The following is a 17961-nucleotide window of genomic DNA, read 5'->3' on the forward strand; positions in this document are numbered from 1 at the left end:
TCGAGATAGAGTTTGGAAGAAATAAGTGAGAGAAAGGAATCAAATAAGTCGATCAGATGGGAAATATAGGCTATTTAAGCTAGCACATATCGAGGTAAATAAGGGAACGCTGTAGAAATGTACTAGAAGTCAAATTGAGAAAAGAGCTTACGCTATTCGAGCTTCTTTTTATGGGTGCCAATATAGTTGTATTGCGTGCGATTTAGCTAGGTTATTACACATATTCAATTTTTCTTGAGTAGAAGTATATAATAATATTGTTTATTGAATATACGTATGCTTCATTTAAAAAATTGATCAGGGTTAGACTCTTATTTAGATATTTGCAAAAGAGTACACCATGGAAGGGAACATGAAACCTTACCTCTTAAATTAGATTACATGTAAACTTGATATGTTTAAATCGATTCTTAACATGCTCCACAATTGTGATATCGCAAAAGCACTTGAAATTTTTATTTGACATCTTGTCTTCGTTTGAATCATTTTAGTAGTGCCTGAATACTGCTTGGACCGTCTAAACTTCTTTGAAGCCACTGGAATAAAATGATCTTCTGTACAGTACTCATCATCTTGCATTGCGAGTTGTCTTCTTCGTTATCCTCCTCTTTGTCCATTGTGACACATCTGCACAGTTACTCACAGAAGATGGCTTATTTGATTTCAACTGAAAAGATTTATGAAAATCTTTGAGAGATTGTACGGTCTTACTTCATTCATAAGCATGACGAATTTTGCTTTGTGATTTCTCCCGTTGAATCTTTTTGAACGCATCATCCTATTCTTTGGTGGACTCTGCTGCACAAGAGATGCAAAGTCTCCATCACATCTATCAAAGTTCCATCTTGCTTTGCAAGACTTTGCAGCACAAGTGACGCTGCCACATCTGTTTTTTCTTCGGTGCATTCTAGATTTTTTGTCCAAGTTGGTGGTACAGCTTGAATAGTACTTGAAGCCTTTAGCTGCTGCTTGTGTCAGAGATATTATTTCCTCGTGATCTAAACTAGTTGTTTGGACAGATTGAAAATTTATTAGATTTTTTGTGAACATATTTATCAATTCTCATTTTATCTCATATATATCAAATTACTATAATGATTTTTTTACAAAAAAAGTTCCAAAAAAATGCAATCCAAACAAGGATTGATAAAAAACTTTGTCTTCATTTTCAAAAAAAAAAAAAAAAACTTTGTCTTCATTTTCAGTTACTCAATATATGTAAAGTGTTTTATTCATATATATTACTTTTTCTACAACTACAACAATAAAATGTAACTATATACTCTCTTCCTCCTATTGTAATTGTCATGTTTTCACTTTATTAATATATCAAAATACGAGTCAACATTTCAAATTTAACATATGCTTTTCAATTTTGTCATTTGAAAAAGCAATTTTTTAAAATCCCAATAGTGTATTATTTAAAATATTATTTGGAATAATTATTGTAACACTTTTTGTGATATGATGTATGTGAAATAAAAAGGTGATTGGGAATATAAAAAGGTGGGTTAGGAAATGTGTTTGTGATGCAAGCGAAATATTATTTGGAATAATTTTGGTATCCAAACACTCCCATTAATGCCACCTCATCTAAATATTATAATTACCATGTCTCCATAAAAAGTTGGATTCCTAAAAATGAGTCTAATAGTGGGATGAAGAGAGTCTCAAATAATATAACAAGTACAATGACCGGGCTGAATCACGTGGATTAACAACTGCATCAGCGTCCATTCCAATACCTAGCAAATCATATGCATGCTATTTTATGTCTTTTGTTTCCATCTTTGCAATTAACTTACCACTAATTGTGAAATATCTAGGGTGTTAATTAATTAAAAGGGAAAAAAGGGATTACGATAGATAAGTCTAACATATGTAAATTCCTAACCAAAAAAAATTGACGGCTGTAATGGATATGATAGTAGTAAATTGTCTAGAATATGTAAACCAGACGCATAAACATCCAATGTGTGTAGAATCAAGAAATAATTAAAATGAATCAATTTTGTATAAATTTTGTTTGAGATGCAAAAAATGCATATAAAATTTTCATGAAAGAGCTTTGGTTTATATGATTATAGTAATTGGTAGTTACAATACTTGGAGTGGTTATGCTTAGTTATATTGGCAAAATATGATTGGATGATTAGGGTAAAAATTAACTTTTATAAAGGTAAAATTAAAAATACAAAAGATGACAAAAAGTGTTTACACCAATTTCCATTACTCAAGCATTATATGTTGTATAGATAGCATAGGCAACGTACGTAGTCTGTGATATACATAGTTTTCTTCCTTATTCATCTTATTTGAGATACATGTGTCTAATTATTTTACTTGCTTATCATAAATGTGCAGTTCAAATTAGGTTTACAGATTTCTATCATAAAGTGATTTTCTCATATTAAATAATATTTTGTAACATGTTTATCCTTCTCCAAATAAAGCAAAATAAAAGGTGTTATATAAAAATTAAAGAAAAGTACAAGTTCCCCTTAAGTAGGAGAAAATTTGGAAACATTATATACTTTTTTGTAACATATTTGAACCATAAATATTTTTCAGTTTTAGATTTTTAATACAAATTGAACTGTTTATCCATATTAATTCGATGGAAGGTCAAATTAAAACCTTTACACTTCTGGTGATAAGATAAGCCTATTATTATGCACGTCATTCATAGGTGGAGCTATTCACACATGAGCGTTTTGCACCTTATTTGTCCCCAAGCCCCTCAATTTTATAGAATTTCTTTTCCTTACTACATTGCATCCATTTAAATTTTAAAAAGTTCATTCCTTGGTCTTCATTTCCTCTTTAAACTACTTGAATTGTCTTCTTCGTAAGAAAATTTTTGTAATAAATAATTTCTACAAAAATATTGGATCTATTTTAGATCAAACATGACGTCATTTCTTGGAGGAAAAAAAAAAGGATTCGACCTTTTTTTTAACTTAAACAATATAGTCATCACAATAATTAAAGTCTAAGGCAATATAAACTATAATGCATATTGACAATAAGTTTTAACTCTGCTAGAGAGCATTTTCCTATTACACCGCCTAGCCATAGGTCCTGGCTCTGCCATTGACCTAATTTCTTATTTTTGGAATCAATGACAGAGGCTTTTCCCTTCGCAATGTGATGCCAACGAATTGTTTATTCATGTCAAGTTTGGCTGGGTCCAATCCTTGGGGAAGGAACCAATCAAATCCATAGACCAGTGATGCAAGAAGCAACTGAATCAGCTTGAGAGCCAAAGGATATCCAAGGCACATCCTTCTCCCTCCACCAAATGGCAGAAGTTCGCAATGGGATCCCTTGACATCAAAATTTGTGCTAAGGAATCGTTCTGGTTTAAAGATTTGAGGGTCTTCCCAAGTTCTTTCATCTCGTCCTATGGCATATGCATTTACAAGCAGCAAGCTATTCTTTGGAACCTGGTAGTTCATGACGCTGCATGTTTGCACAGCACAACGAGGCACTAGAAATGGATCCGGAGGATGCAATCTAAGTGTTTCTTTGATAAAGGCTTGTAAATATGGTAAGCTGGATAGGCGCTTCTCACTCAAGGCTGTTCCTTCAACGTCTATTGTCATGATTTCTTCACGAAGTTTGGAAAAGGCTTCTTCATTTCTTATCAATTCTGCCATCGCCCATTCGGTTACTGTGCTAACGCTAACGCAGCTACCAAGAAGTTCCTGCAGTGGATTAAAGTTACCAGGATCAATGAAGAGTTGCTATTGTTATGACTTAGTGATTCTTCTATCCTATTCAAAAACTATTAGCATACGACCAATGAAGTCTTGATTTAGTGGTCAAACATGTAAGGTTAAGATTCCAAGAGCAACAGCCTCCGGTTTTAACACTCTGGTTGTGAAGTTGTAATATGATTATGTTCTCTCCGTCCCAGAATTTGACACATTTCAGGAGACGTGCTTTTTTTCAACAATTATGCAAGTAGTTCAAAATGTTGAGTCTCTTTCTGGTTTCACTCTTAATGGCATTGGCTGTTACAAGAATGGGACAAATGAGAGTTGTAGTCTTTGTCCAACTCCATCAAATTTTGGAACATGCATGCAAACTCTTTGTCATGATAGATGTTGTGTAATTCACACACATGGGTTTTATCTACAACTAAAAGAGCTGAAAAAAGGTAGTGGATCCCATGACATTTTGATTGTTTTTTTCTACAATTAAAAGACCTGAAAAAAGTAGATGGTAAGATACTGGGTCCATGATATTTTGAATTGTCAATCACACTCCCATGCAAAGTGACCGTGTCCTTGCACACTATTTTTGTTTTATTAGCGGTGTTGTTGATGCATCAATTCTTTAGAACAAACATGATGCACATTGATGGCCCACATATTCTTATCATTGCTATATAAAACAAAGTATGATGAGTCTTGAAAATAGGAAGTGTAAGAATGTAATATATTTTGATTTTAATTTTTGTTATGTATAAATTACAATACCTTTTAATTAGAGCTATTGCATTTCAATGATGACATTAATGAGAAAAATAAATAGTTTCAATAAATTTCATCTCAAAATGTTTGTAATTGAAATTAAAAGCTGTCCATTTACAACTATATTTGCCAATCATTTCCATCATCTCCAATTATTGTATGTGTCAAAATTATCTCCAATTATTATAATCTTATGTGTGATAATTAAAGTCAACTATATTTTATATGCATATTGGTTTAGAAGAAAATCATGATTAATAATAAGACAAAAGGTTATAAAGAGTTAATGAGAAGACAAAGGGTTAAATTGATGATTAGTTTCACTATATTATGTCATACTGATTAAGTAAACTCCAAAAAAAAAAAAAAATTATCGATGGTTATAAAATATATAACAAAAAAGTTTACAACAATTGAAATTGATAAATAAGAATGTATCCGAATAAATATGTTTTAGCATATATTTTGCTCAAGTTTTGTTGTATGCACTAGTTTGACACATTATAGAAAATTTCCTCTTTTTATTGCTGCAATCCAAGTAATATATGCAACAACTTAGTTTAAATATGATAATCTTCCATCTTTAGAGTTTTTGTAATTGTAGAATGCGCTATAAACTTTTAATTGCTTTGTACGCAATAAACATTTTGTACAGCTGGCAATTGCTCAATTTTGTTTATTATATAGTTTTTTAGTCAACATATGCTAACAACTTAGCCTAAACATGATAATCTTCCATCCTAAAAGTTTTTGAAATTGTAGAATGCACAATAAACTTTTAATTGGTTTGTTGACAATAAATGTTTTGCACAACTACCAACTACTTAAATTTGTTCATTTTTCTTAACTTATATTATGCCAATAATCAAAGTTTTACACAGAAGTTTAGTATATTAAATTGTTTTATATCTTAGAAAAAATGGTTCACGTGCTAAGCATGTGAATTATTACTAGTTCCCAATAAGTGAATGAATGATAGGAATAAAAAAAATGAAAGCATGACATTTTCAATAGGACAGACAAGTAATACTCTATTTGTCTTTTTTTTTTTTTGTCTAATCAGTTATTTTTATTGCAACTAATATTCATCTTAGTAAAACATTTATTTAACGCAGAAGAAGAAGCCATTATAGATATCGAAAGCAATGAGAAAATCCTATCGCCGGGCAATGTAGCAAAAAGATAGATTTTACATACCGTAAGGAAGTAGTAGATCTGATTATCATTAAACGAACTTTCAATCAGGATGTCTAAAAAGTCTCGGTTCGAGAATGCAACATCCTGCCTGCGGCCTCCTCGTCTCCTGCTGACAATATCACCCCACATCGCTCTGGTTATTTGCTTATACACTTCTGCTTTTCGCTCACTCCAAAAATCTAAAGCTCCAATTGCAGGATAAAGGTCGACTATGCCTGGATTGAGACAATCAAATACTTTCCTAATGGACCCTTTCAGTTCACCAACATTCTTCCAAGACACGATAATATCTTGGGATACCATAGCATTAGCTATAATATTTGCATTAGTTGCAAATAAAATGTCTGCAATGTTTACCACTTCACCATCTTTTGAACCCAAAAAGTCTAGCATCTCCATCGCCTTCTCTAGTCTAATTTGTGAATAGGATTCAAGTGCCTTAGCTGAGAAAAGCCCAGTGTGGGTTGAGCCACGAAGAAACCTCCAATTGTCATTGCATTCTGTCGCCACTGCAATTACAGAAGTGTGAACTTCTGGCACTATATTGGCTATTTGTGGAATGTACCTTCCAGATAGATCCCGATCATGAGTCTTGAGTATTTCTCTTGCTGCTTCTGGTGATGATGCAACCACCACCAGCCTTGCACCTAATCTCAGAGACATTAGAGGCCCATAAGATTCTGCAAGCTTGGTCAGAACAAGATGGGCTTTCCTCCAATCATGGCCGAATATGTTGCCTACGACCGGCCATGCAAATGGACCTGGTGGTAGCCGTGCTTTGCGTTGGGCAAAAAGAAAAAGTAGGATGGGAGACAGACATAAGAGGGAAATGAAAAGGCAACTATAGTGACCAACATCAAGACTTCTGATATCCATATTCTGAACCGGTGGTATTGAAAAATTTTGCTTTCAATAGTAGTGGTCATAGACTTGTCACAGGCTTTCTGTGTCTACACATATATATAGACCAAGGATAGAGAAGGAAGTTTATAGAGCTTTTTAAGATATAGGATTGGGGTGATTCGGGCAGGTACAATTGTGTGAGTTGCTGTGTGTGCGTTTTTTTTTTTTTCAAAATTTAGTGTACGTCTGTTTAAATGCTTTTATTATTTAAACATTTAATTGGTTCATATGGTTGAAATTTATGCACGTAGCAGAGTCACTTGACCGAATATCAAATCATTTAGAAGAAAATATATCGACCACACACACTTGTACAAAAATCCAATCATACTATCCCCATTTCTGGTATATTAGGAAAATCCTATACCATGCGACATTATAATTAAGGGACAGAAACTCAAGGATAATTCACCTCCTTAATTTTAGAGATTCTCATGTTTATATCTATTTGAAAGATAATTCACCTTGTTAGGTGAAGTTATTAACAACTACACTTGTTAAACTGATAGCAAGAATACGAGTTACAATACCTACTATCCGACTATTCCAATAGTATCGGCCATTTAACCCACTTCCCTTCATATTTCATCAAGTGTTCGTGCTAAAGACATAAACAGTCATGGATAATTATGAAATGAGACCCTTCCGAATGCGTTAAGAGAATGCCTAGAGTGATTATTTATTCTCTTTTCTTTTTTTTTTAATTGAATACATAATGGGAAAATAAAACAGCAAGTACAAAAATTGAGTAATAACCCACAGTATAACCTGGTACCATTCAATTCAACATTTTGTTCATTTGTGTTTGATTGTGTCATCTACCAACCCAAGGATTACAAATATTTTCCTGCAGAACTGGTACTAGCTTAGAAGTCCCAAAGATGCATTTCCGGATCATCTGGACAAAAAGGGATTAATTTACTCATTCTTATTTCAGTCTGGTTGGCATTATTGCGAAAAATGTTAATCAAGCACTCACGATTGATTTCCGTGGCCAACTCTCTTGTGAAGTGAAACCTTTTGCTGTGATAAATAGCATATCAGAAGTGTTTTAAAACTTTGTGGTATGGAGATAATGCGGAATGATTGCTGACTGTGTCTTGCGCCAATTTTGGCATGTGAGTTGACAGAGAATTTACACGTCAATTTCAAGTTTAAGCTTTTCACGTGTTCAAAAATCATTGGCTTATAAATATATCTGCTTAAGACTCCTTATTTTTGTAATGAGAAAACACATCTACAGCTCCCCTAAATGTCATACACTAGATCCGCTTCAGATCTTGGTCATTCATCCTCCTTGTTCTTACTTCTTTTGCACTTCCATCATTCTCAAGGCGTCATCATTCTCAAGGCGTCAATTTACTTGCCCTCATTAAAAAAAAATAAAAAAGAAAGAACGAAACAAATCATCCTCTTTCATACATCTACAGGTTGCACAGTGTTAAGATAGCTTAATCAATAAGGTTTCAAGTTTAAGTAGGTTATGTCAAATTTAATACTTTTTTTTGTTAAAAGAGTTTTTCTACCCGGTGCCAATGGGACTCTCGTTAAAGTATTTAAATTCTATCTAACCTATTGTGTATATATAAACACTGACAACTAATATCTTTTCTTATATTTATATATTTTTTCTAATTAATCTTATATTTTCAAAAATCTAACTCTTTAAATATATTTTAACGGGTATCCATTTTAATGAGTGCCTAGTGAACGCCTGTTAGACAGATCCTTATTAAAATACTTAGTTCAACATGCCAAACTTTTGGCTTCCCCGAATTTTAAGGTGAAGTTGTTGGTATCCTTGCTGTCTTCTCTAATTAATTATTTTTTTTAAATTTTTTTATTGTTATTTTTGCCTTGCAATCTTCTATTACAATTAGCTTCAACTTCTTTATTATATTTCAAATCAGAACGTTGTTTCACTATTAACTGCTAATCCTCTTTAATCCTTCTAGTTGTATTTGCTCCGAGTTTTCATTTTATCCCTTATCAATAAAGCACTTAAACGAAAATGGATATAAAAGTACATTTTTCAGCGCCCAGGAGTCTTTTTTTTTTTTTTTTTCTCCTTTTTGGTGTTAAAACACAGGAATGAAGTTTCTATAGACGAACAAGCATTTGATTTTCCTGACCACCAACAAAGTGCTAGCGACATGATGGCACAACCACCGGCGTGAACAGGCGGAACAAGAGGAAGGTGGGGTGGGGTAGCCGACTTCCAAAGAATTTTAAAAAATCTACTAAGATTTGACTCCAATAAAACTTTTTGAATTTAAAATTTTTTTGAGGAATTTTTTTAAAAGAATTTTTTTAAATTAAATTGAATGTTTTGAAATTTTGGTTTATTTTACAAAACATAACCTTAACCAAATTTACTCAAGTCCAATACTATCCTCGAGCAGCGAGTGTCAATGAAAGTACATTTGCTATAGAGACGACATACAGGACACGCAGCAATGGACAGAATTTGTACTATGCAAACATTTATTGCTGTACATTTTTGTAATCAAAATGCTCATTTATACAAATGTATTCTTCAGTCTTTATAGTTGCTGTTGTGAGAATCACTAATGTTACTGCTCAAAAATACAAATTTATACTTTTGTTTCTTGCAGAGTTTGTCACCACCAAATAGTTCAAATAGACACTACCACAATTTTTAATATTTTTATAAAGTTTTACCATCAATCAACTTCGCTCATGCAAACAATTTTTCAAGTACAATAGAATCTGCATCAACTAAATTAGAATTTCCCAGACTACTAAGAGAGTCCAAAAATGAAAAAACATCTCCTTTAACAAAAATTTCAATTTCTTTTTTCTAGATTAACACATTCCTTTTTTTTTTTCAACAAATTCATCGATCGCAATCTCTCTCAAATTCAATAACATTCATGTCATCAGCAAATCTATCTTTCCCAAAATCTACTGCCATGTCCAACTAATTAATTTTGGTCTAAAGACATAATTCAATTCAATTTGTTGCAAAACATAATAACCAACCTTCTAGAATCTCCAAGGTATTTTAGTACGATGAATAAACATTTTGAAAATATAATAAGAAGTTGTCTTCTTCTTTCTACCTTTTTTGGCAAATTACTTGCAACAATCTAACAAAGATCATCATCTAAATCGTGTTCTTTGAGATATGTATGTGTGTGTCTCTTTGTCTATATATATAATACTCAAGATACCAAGAACGCCAACGTTAAGATTCCATGTACACACACATATATACACAAATAGACATGAGACCATGGAAAAAAAAAAACGAAACAGGCCAGGTGAATAACAGTTTGAAATGTCAGTCAAGAAAGTGAATAACACGTTTTTTAAAATACTTGTATGTTCATATCACTAACAGAGATTGACAGTGAAAAGATTTTTAGCAACAACAGTCACTTACTTACTTTCAAATAATTTCAACATATAAAGCTTGAAAGGCAAGTTTCAAACTCCGGTATGCTAGTACTAGTCAAGTTGTTTTCTAAAGCATCTGCGGGAGGCCTGTAGGAAATGTACCCACAGGATAGCAACAATCAAATCTCTCACACACAATAATTTTGGTAGCGGGAACGAAAAAAAAAAAACAATGATAACGCCAGAGCAAAGAAACGATAGCAACAAACAAATCTCACACACAATAATTTTGGCAGCTGAAACAATCAAAAAACAAAACTAACGGCAGAGCAAAGAAATGACAAGGAGACAGAAACAAAGAAAGCTTCAGGAGGCAACAACCAATTCTTTATTTCTTTGTCTTTCGAAACTCTCAATTACATCAATACCACCACTTAATATATATATATATATATATATATATTTATAAACTAAACCACTAATATTTCCTAATAGCTAAGCGATAATTCGAACCAACATGGAAATCAAATAGGACTCAGACTTCAACATCCTAATTAGACTTGGTCACTTGACCGATATAAACCAAGGGAAACTAACTAATATGACCCGGACACCACCACACCAATTAAATAATACTTGGTTTAATTCCTACACTACCTCTCTTAAACCAATGTTTTCAAACTTCATCATGCCTAGCATCTTTTTCAACCTCAGGAACATCTCCTTCTTGAGCGACTTTGTCAAAATGTTAGCTACTTGATCTTCACTCTTGCAATAATAGTCAATAACAATCTCTTGAACTTGAACCAACTCATGAATAAAATGATACTTGACATCAATGTATTTGCTGCGCTCATGAAAAACAGGATTTTTTGTCAACTCAATAACAAACATGCGATCAGACAATATTTTTGTAGGACTTCTTAATTGTGTAGTAGAAACCCAAGCAATCTTTTCAACGAAAGTGCATGAGTAGCACTATTCGCAGTAGCTATGTACTTTGCCTCTGCTGTAGATAAAGCTACCACCTACTATTTCTTTGAAGATCAGGAAAATATACTATAACCCAAATAAAATGCATAACCAAAAATGCTCTTCCTTTGTACTGTGTCACTAGCCCAATCATTGTCAGTATATCTAATAAGACTGCTACCATGTGAAGATGAGTAAAATACACCGTCAGACTGTGTATCTTGAACATATCTCAAAATCCTCTTAGCAGTTTGCAAGTGGAATTGGCGTGGAGAATCCATGAATCTATTAATCAAACCAACTCTATAAGTAATGTCAAGCCTTGTAAAAGTCAAGTACGTGAGACTTCCCACCAATCTCCTAAAATAAGCATCAACAAAATTACCAATACCATCTTTATTCCACTTCAATTTTTCTTCAATTGGGTCATCGTTGTTTTAGCCACATCCATTTTAAACTTCTTCAAAATATCACTTGCATTGCATACTTTCTTTGTGAAATGAAAATTTCACCATCTAACTGACAAACCGCAATACCAAATATGTCATCTCAAATTGATTGATCGTGGTCCCCCCTGAATTTAGTTCTTTTCTTCGCATCCTTAATCATATGAAGATGAGCTATGAGCTCTGATACCAAGTGATATGAATCCTTCCAGGATGAGAGAAATCTGCAATTCCACAGAAAAGCCCCATTTCGTAAAGAGATAAGTTGGACAAAATTTGGATTGAATTTTGGTAGGCCAGCCACAACTTGGATGAATACCAAATTGATACGATACTCAATTCACTCAAAGATATACTCAAAGTGAATAAAGATTTGAAAGACAAGAGTCTCCACTCTAACCTGTAGAAAACTTCAAAGGTTCAATATCATAAAATAACTCAACTGAATAACCATGTTCCATATAACGTTATTTAAACGAGATAACTTTCTAGACCAAATCCTATGGATCGGACCCTGATAACTAAACAAACTTGACTCAATAATTTGTCCATTAAGCTCAAAGGCTTAACACACATTGGCCGTTTTTATTAACTAAACAAAAACAAAAATTCTACTTGAGTTATTTTTGAGAATCCGAAGTTCATACCTAGGGTTTCTTCATGAGTTATGCTGTTTTTTTGGGATTGTGTTGGCTGTTGAAACTTGTTTCTTGAAATCTTGAATCAATCCTTGCATTTCTTGAAATTCTTGGTTGAGAAATTATCAAGCTTGAAGTTTCTTACAAACCCTAGTTGATTCACGGGAAATCTTGAAATCTTGGGTTATTTTTGTGTGTTTCTTGAAAACTTTCTTGAGTTTCTTGAATTCTTGATTTAGTTGTTGAAATTTTTGGAAGTCTTGAAATAATCTTGGGGGTTCTTGAAAATCTTGATCCAAAACTGCCAAATATTGAAAGTTTTTGGTTCATTCTTGAAGAATTTCATGGCCATTTTGTTGTGATAAAAAAAACAACAGCCTTGATTTGATCTTCCAAACACTTCAAAACCAAGTGTTAATTGTGTTGTTAGAAGTTCAAGAATCGATTGGACAAGAATTAAAGCAGCTGTGTCTTGCAATTGTCCAAGTTCCAATTGGATCCCAAGTTTCAACTTGCTAAATTGTGCACCATTGTCCTAAAACTCTTTGGAAATAGCCAATTGGCGTTCTAAATCCTTGTTAGCTAGGAAAAGGGTAGATTTTCAGATTTTTTATGCCATTTAAGATCATGCATGCAAATTACAATCGTTTGTGACTTAGGATTATCGGCTTTTCTTCTTTCTTGTCGATTGTTAACTCCCATTCCATTGAGTCACATTTTCAGAAAATTTTCATGATACTTTCAATAGATATTTGTCCAAAAAGTCGAGTTTTTATATGTGTTAAAATTGTTTCAATTGTCAGCTTGTGTTTTTTTTATGACAACAAGGCCCCATCCGTTTTTTTTAAAGAAATTTTGGTTAGAGGATAGCAAACATATAGCCTTGAGATGTTTCTTTAAAATTTTGCCAAAAATAAATTCATCTTTAAAGTTCTTTCTTTGTAACCATTTAAAACCTTCAATTTTTTTTTTTGGTGTGTGATATTTATTTTGCACTGAATTAGTATCTCCTCCCAATAAGTTTTCCACCACCTATGTGGAAGTGTTAATGTTTACAACTTGAACCTGCCGAATCAACTAGTCCCGAAAATGGATGGCGCTCAAGCGCGCAACCTATACTCGGCCATCGGAGCAAGTGCCAAGCCCCGATGAGTAGGAGGGTGTGGTAGTCGCTGCAAAACCTAAGGCGCGAGCCTAGTTGGAGCGGCCATCAATGTAGATCTTGGTGGTAGTAGCAAATATTCAAATGAGAACTTTGAAGGCCAAAAAGGGGAAAGGTTCCATGTAAATGGCACATGCACATGGGTTAGTCAATTCTAAGGGTCCGGGGAAGCCCGACAGATAGCGCGTTCCACGCGTGCTCCAAAAGGGAATTGGGTTAAAATTCCTAAAATGGGATGTAGCTGTTGGCGGCAACATTAGGGAGTTCAGACACGTCGACGGGGGCCTCGAGAAGAGTTATCTTTTTTGTTTAACAGCCTGCCTATCTTGGAAATGGCTCAGCCGGATGTAGGGTCCAGCGGTTGGAAGAGCACCATACGTCGCATGGTGTTTGGTGCGCCCTCGACGACCCTTGAAAATCCGGAGGACTGACAGGCTGTCGATTCCTGTGCAATAATAAAAATAAACCTAGTTGCCAATTAAAGTAATCAGAACCCAATTCTAAATACTGGAGCAGGGACTCTAGATGTGCAATGGGTTACTTGATTCACCCTGTTTCCGAAGAGTTTGCTTAATCCAATATACCAGAATGGGAATGCTTATTCACAAGGAATTATTGATTTGTATAAAGGGCAAGTAAGGTCATCTCCTCAGGGACTGAGAATATTTATCTCTTTTAAAATTCACAGTAACAGGAGGGGTGTTGTTGTATAGAAGATGACAATTAAAACAGTTCAAATAAAATCAAATAGCTAACTAAGAATTAAATGACACTTTACTAAAATCAGATTAATGATAACTAAAGATCTACCCAAGAAAGAACTTCAGCAATGGTTCACCTAATTGATCATCGATGCAAATACAATTCCAATTATTTACTAATAAATAGGTTATAACTGCCAAACAAGTGATGACAGTCAACCCCTCCTTACTGTATCGGTGATTACGGTATGCCCGTTAATCACTACTCTAATTAAGAAACAATTCTAGGTACGCCCGTAAGATTTAATTCCCCAATTGCCTTACGTATTAGAGGAGCCCTATTCTAACCAAATAACGCACTACCAGGGTTATTTTAGATTAGCCTGCGTATTCCCCTGACACAAACCCAATCATGCCAGTTATCACTATTTCAGAGCAATTAAATAATTACGGATTTAATACTCCAATTGACAACAGGTTACCAAATCAAGTCATTATCCCGATATAAGATAATCAATTAATTAAACAACCATTAACACTGCAATTAGAGAATATGCAAATACCAATAAATAAGAGGAATAGATAAAATTAATTCGATCTCACAATTTTTAGATGAATCAAGACATCCGTTATTCCTTGACTAGAAAAAGAGATTTAATTCATCTCTGTGGAGAAAATCCCACGCAAAATTGCAGAAATACCAGTCACAGACATTGTCTTCGATTGAGAAAATTCAATTCGTTCGAATAATGAAGAAAAGCGAAGCTACAAAGAATGATTATTCATCTCCACTTTGTCTTGACATCTGAAGGGAGAAAAACTACTAAAAGACGAAAAGAGAAAAAGTCAAGAGCCCCAACTGAAGTAGTCCAAATTGTCTGCTATATTCCTAACTAAAATCCTATCTATCAATTGTCTACCCTCTACAGCTATCAAAAGAAAGCAAAGGAAAAGCAAAGTCCTAGTCCTTATTGACTTCCGTTTCCTCTTTTGCCGCGGCCAACAGATTAGGAGATCTCCTAATTGGCACATCCCCTATTTGTGCTAAGCTTCCCTTGTCAATTCAAATCAACCAAGCAACCAATGGAATGTTTGCAGCCCCCCGTTGAACTTCCAATTGGCAGTTGGTGTCACGCGTCTTTCCTGTATTTTCTGGGCACGTTGAGTCCTGACTTGATGCGACTACGCCAAACAACAATTGGAGTGGGAAATTTGTGCAGTTTCACCACATTTTGTTCCAACTCCCTGTAATAAGCACAAATACCAAAAGTAAGTAGAATCTGACAATTAATCTATATTTGGTAAGGTAATAGGGGAAATTAATTACAAAATAAATAACAAAATTGCAACCTATCAATTCCCCCCATACCTAGACCATGTTTGTCCTCAAGCATGAGAACAGCAAATAGACACCAATTCCTGAGAATGGCTATTGCTCCATCTACCTTATTGTCAAGACACCATGAAAACACATATCAAGCCTCAATGGTCAAGATCCAAAAACATTACCTCGGTTAGCTTCTAAACCGCAGATTCCTCCAATTTAAGGCAAACTAATCTAAGAAAAAGGAATGGTCGCTCAACATTTATCAACAAATGGTCCAACTATTAACCAAAATCTCAACATTAAATTCACAAATCGGCAAGTTGACCTTAATCACATATTGACACAACCTTCACCTTTTTAGCACGCTTTTCTATTTTTCTCTCTCTTTTTTTTTAATAGTAATAATATACTTAGTTTATAGCCATTAGAGTCTTTTGACACGAACTCCAATATTTGTCAGATGAAAGAGTCCAGTTATTCAGCTTTTATCACTATACGACCACGTACTCATAGAAATTACTACTTTTTGACGCGAGAACCGATACTTTTGGTGAAGATCCCTTGTTACTCAGTAGTAATAGCTAACGGAGTACAACCAATTTTTATTCACGACCAGGTAATAAAATAACTCAAAATGTCACATACAATAACAACAGTTAGCCTCAATTCATCAAACCTGGAGAACTAAAGTCAATAATTGGACCAACTCACATCAAAATGCCAAACAATTATTCCCTAAGCCTAGAAAAGTTAACCAGAAATTATAGGGGTCATAAAATCATTGATATTCGCCAAAGAGATATTTTTGGACTCAACCGAATCAACTTGATATAATTTTATTACTAAAACTTGACAATAGTAGAAATAGAGTCAACAACCATCATCAAACCTTGGTAGTCACAGAGGAGCAGATCACTAATAAAAGTAGAAAGAAAATAAACGAAAAATATACAAATAACAAAGAAAGAAAAAAAATAAAGGAAAAACATCTAAAAACTAAAATCTAGAAATACTAGTACCACAGCTGTTCCCCTCTCACACCTAAATTCGACATTGTCCTCAATGGAGATAATAAAGCAATTAAAGTGAAGAAGATAGCGAAACTTCCCTCTCAAGCGGCTACGTGATAGGCAGGAATAGTGGAGTGAAGTCGATATGGTGGAAGTACACGGCCAGGTTCTGAGACATTTGAGCCACCTGATTGGTGATGTTCGTTACTCTTTCATCCATGTGGTGAATCTGAGCTTGCAAGTGGCGCCACTTAGCATCAGAGGCTATTGGCGGGGGAGGCGCAGAAGAAGAGGGTCCGACAGTGTCCTCGGCCGATCCAGGAATTGAAGAAGACCTCATTTGTGTCGAAGGGCGCTTAACTGGAGCTCGAATGGGTCCGGAAAGTGTAAACCGATAATAATCGTCAGCCGACTCCACAACTCCCATCTTTTCAAGAGCCTCCGTATCCAAGAATTCCATTTCAAAAGCCAAATGTAGGTCGTGGTCCTACAGATTAAGAATCCCCAACTGGATTGTCAGGTGTGTGATGTATGACCCGAGGATTAAGGGTTTGTTCTTTTTGGCCAAAACGGTCTTGAATTGTGAGGCCAACCAACACCTCAAATTCACCTTGATATTGTTATTCATACACCAGATGAAGAAGAACTCGGGTCGGGAAAGTATACCCGAGCTATCTTTGCGATCCGAGTAACTATAAGTCAGGAATCGCTGAACATACCGGGCACTGGGATCCTTAAGATGGGAGCTCCTAGATCTAGAAGAGTCATAGCGGTCCCCATCGACAGACATGTCCTTCCAAACATCGGAGTAGTAGGAGAAAAATGACTATATAATCACAGGCACTCTCGGCGTATTCTCTAGTCTCATCATACTCCCGAGTAATGAAACCAAAAGCCAAATTAAACTGAGTGATAGAGAAATTGAACTCTTGACCCATGAGGCGGAAGTGAATCACATTTGGGGTATCTATAGTAGACCTCGTAGGTAGGTCGAACTCGAAAGTGGAGTAAAACTCCCTAATAAGTTCGACAAAGGCAGGACAGAAGATATTAAGGTAAGGTCTCCACCCGATGGCGGTAAACATCCTCTCAACCTCTTCCCTTATACCCAGTGCCATCTTGGTAATTTTGTCACAACATTGCAGGGTATGATACGCCGCTCACAATCCTTAGCATATCTCTGCTGATCAGCAGGCCTAGTAAAGTTTAAATGCCCCCAAAGTGAGAACCCTTCTGACGAAAACTTGGAGAATTGTGCATTATCACGCGTCCTGATGACCCGGGCACATCATGACGGCCAAAACTCTTCCAACGAAGAGTCGTTGAAATAAAAGTTACCGCACGCCCTGTTGACGCGGGCGCGTCATGTCAGAGAGATATCTACTAATCATCAAAAATGAAAATTTAAGCCAGAAATCTGTCAAACTCTATGAAAACATATTTAAGCTATGAAACAAAACTGAACAAACAACTAAAAGAAATTGGGTTGCCTGCCAATGAGCGCCTTTTTTTAACGCCTTTGGTTAGACATGGCAAGGTATTGCTAATTAGAACAATTTGGTGTATCAAGACATATCACTCCACTTCTCCACTCGGAAAGCTTTCGTAATAATATTTGAAACGGTGTCCATTCACCACAAACTTATTGTCTATCTTAGTGTTCTGGATTTCTACTGCACCATATAAAAAGATGTGAGTAACAATAAAAGGGCCAATCCAAAGGAAACGTAGCTTGCCTGAGAATAGTTTAAACCTGGATTGGTATAG

At 34.8% G+C, this 17961-nt stretch overlaps 1 protein-coding gene across 1 annotated transcript; it reads right to left on the reverse strand.

Annotated features, from left to right (window-relative positions):
* Nucleotides 1-3098: 3098 nt before the first annotated feature.
* LOC113769122 (probable (S)-N-methylcoclaurine 3'-hydroxylase isozyme 2) lies at nt 3099-6551 on the reverse strand. Its single transcript, XM_027313597.1, has 2 exons — nt 5676-6551; nt 3099-3707 (listed from the first exon to the last, which is right to left on the reverse strand). The coding sequence occupies exons 1-2, from the start codon at nt 6549-6551 to the stop codon at nt 3099-3101; spliced, it is 1485 nt and encodes a 494-aa protein (XP_027169398.1).
* Between the last annotated feature and the right edge of the window lie 11410 nt (nt 6552-17961).

The sequence above is a fragment of the Coffea eugenioides genome, chromosome 4 (assembly GCF_003713205.1).
Source record: "Coffea eugenioides isolate CCC68of chromosome 4, Ceug_1.0, whole genome shotgun sequence".
NCBI classification, from domain to species: Eukaryota; Viridiplantae; Streptophyta; class Magnoliopsida; order Gentianales; family Rubiaceae; genus Coffea; species Coffea eugenioides.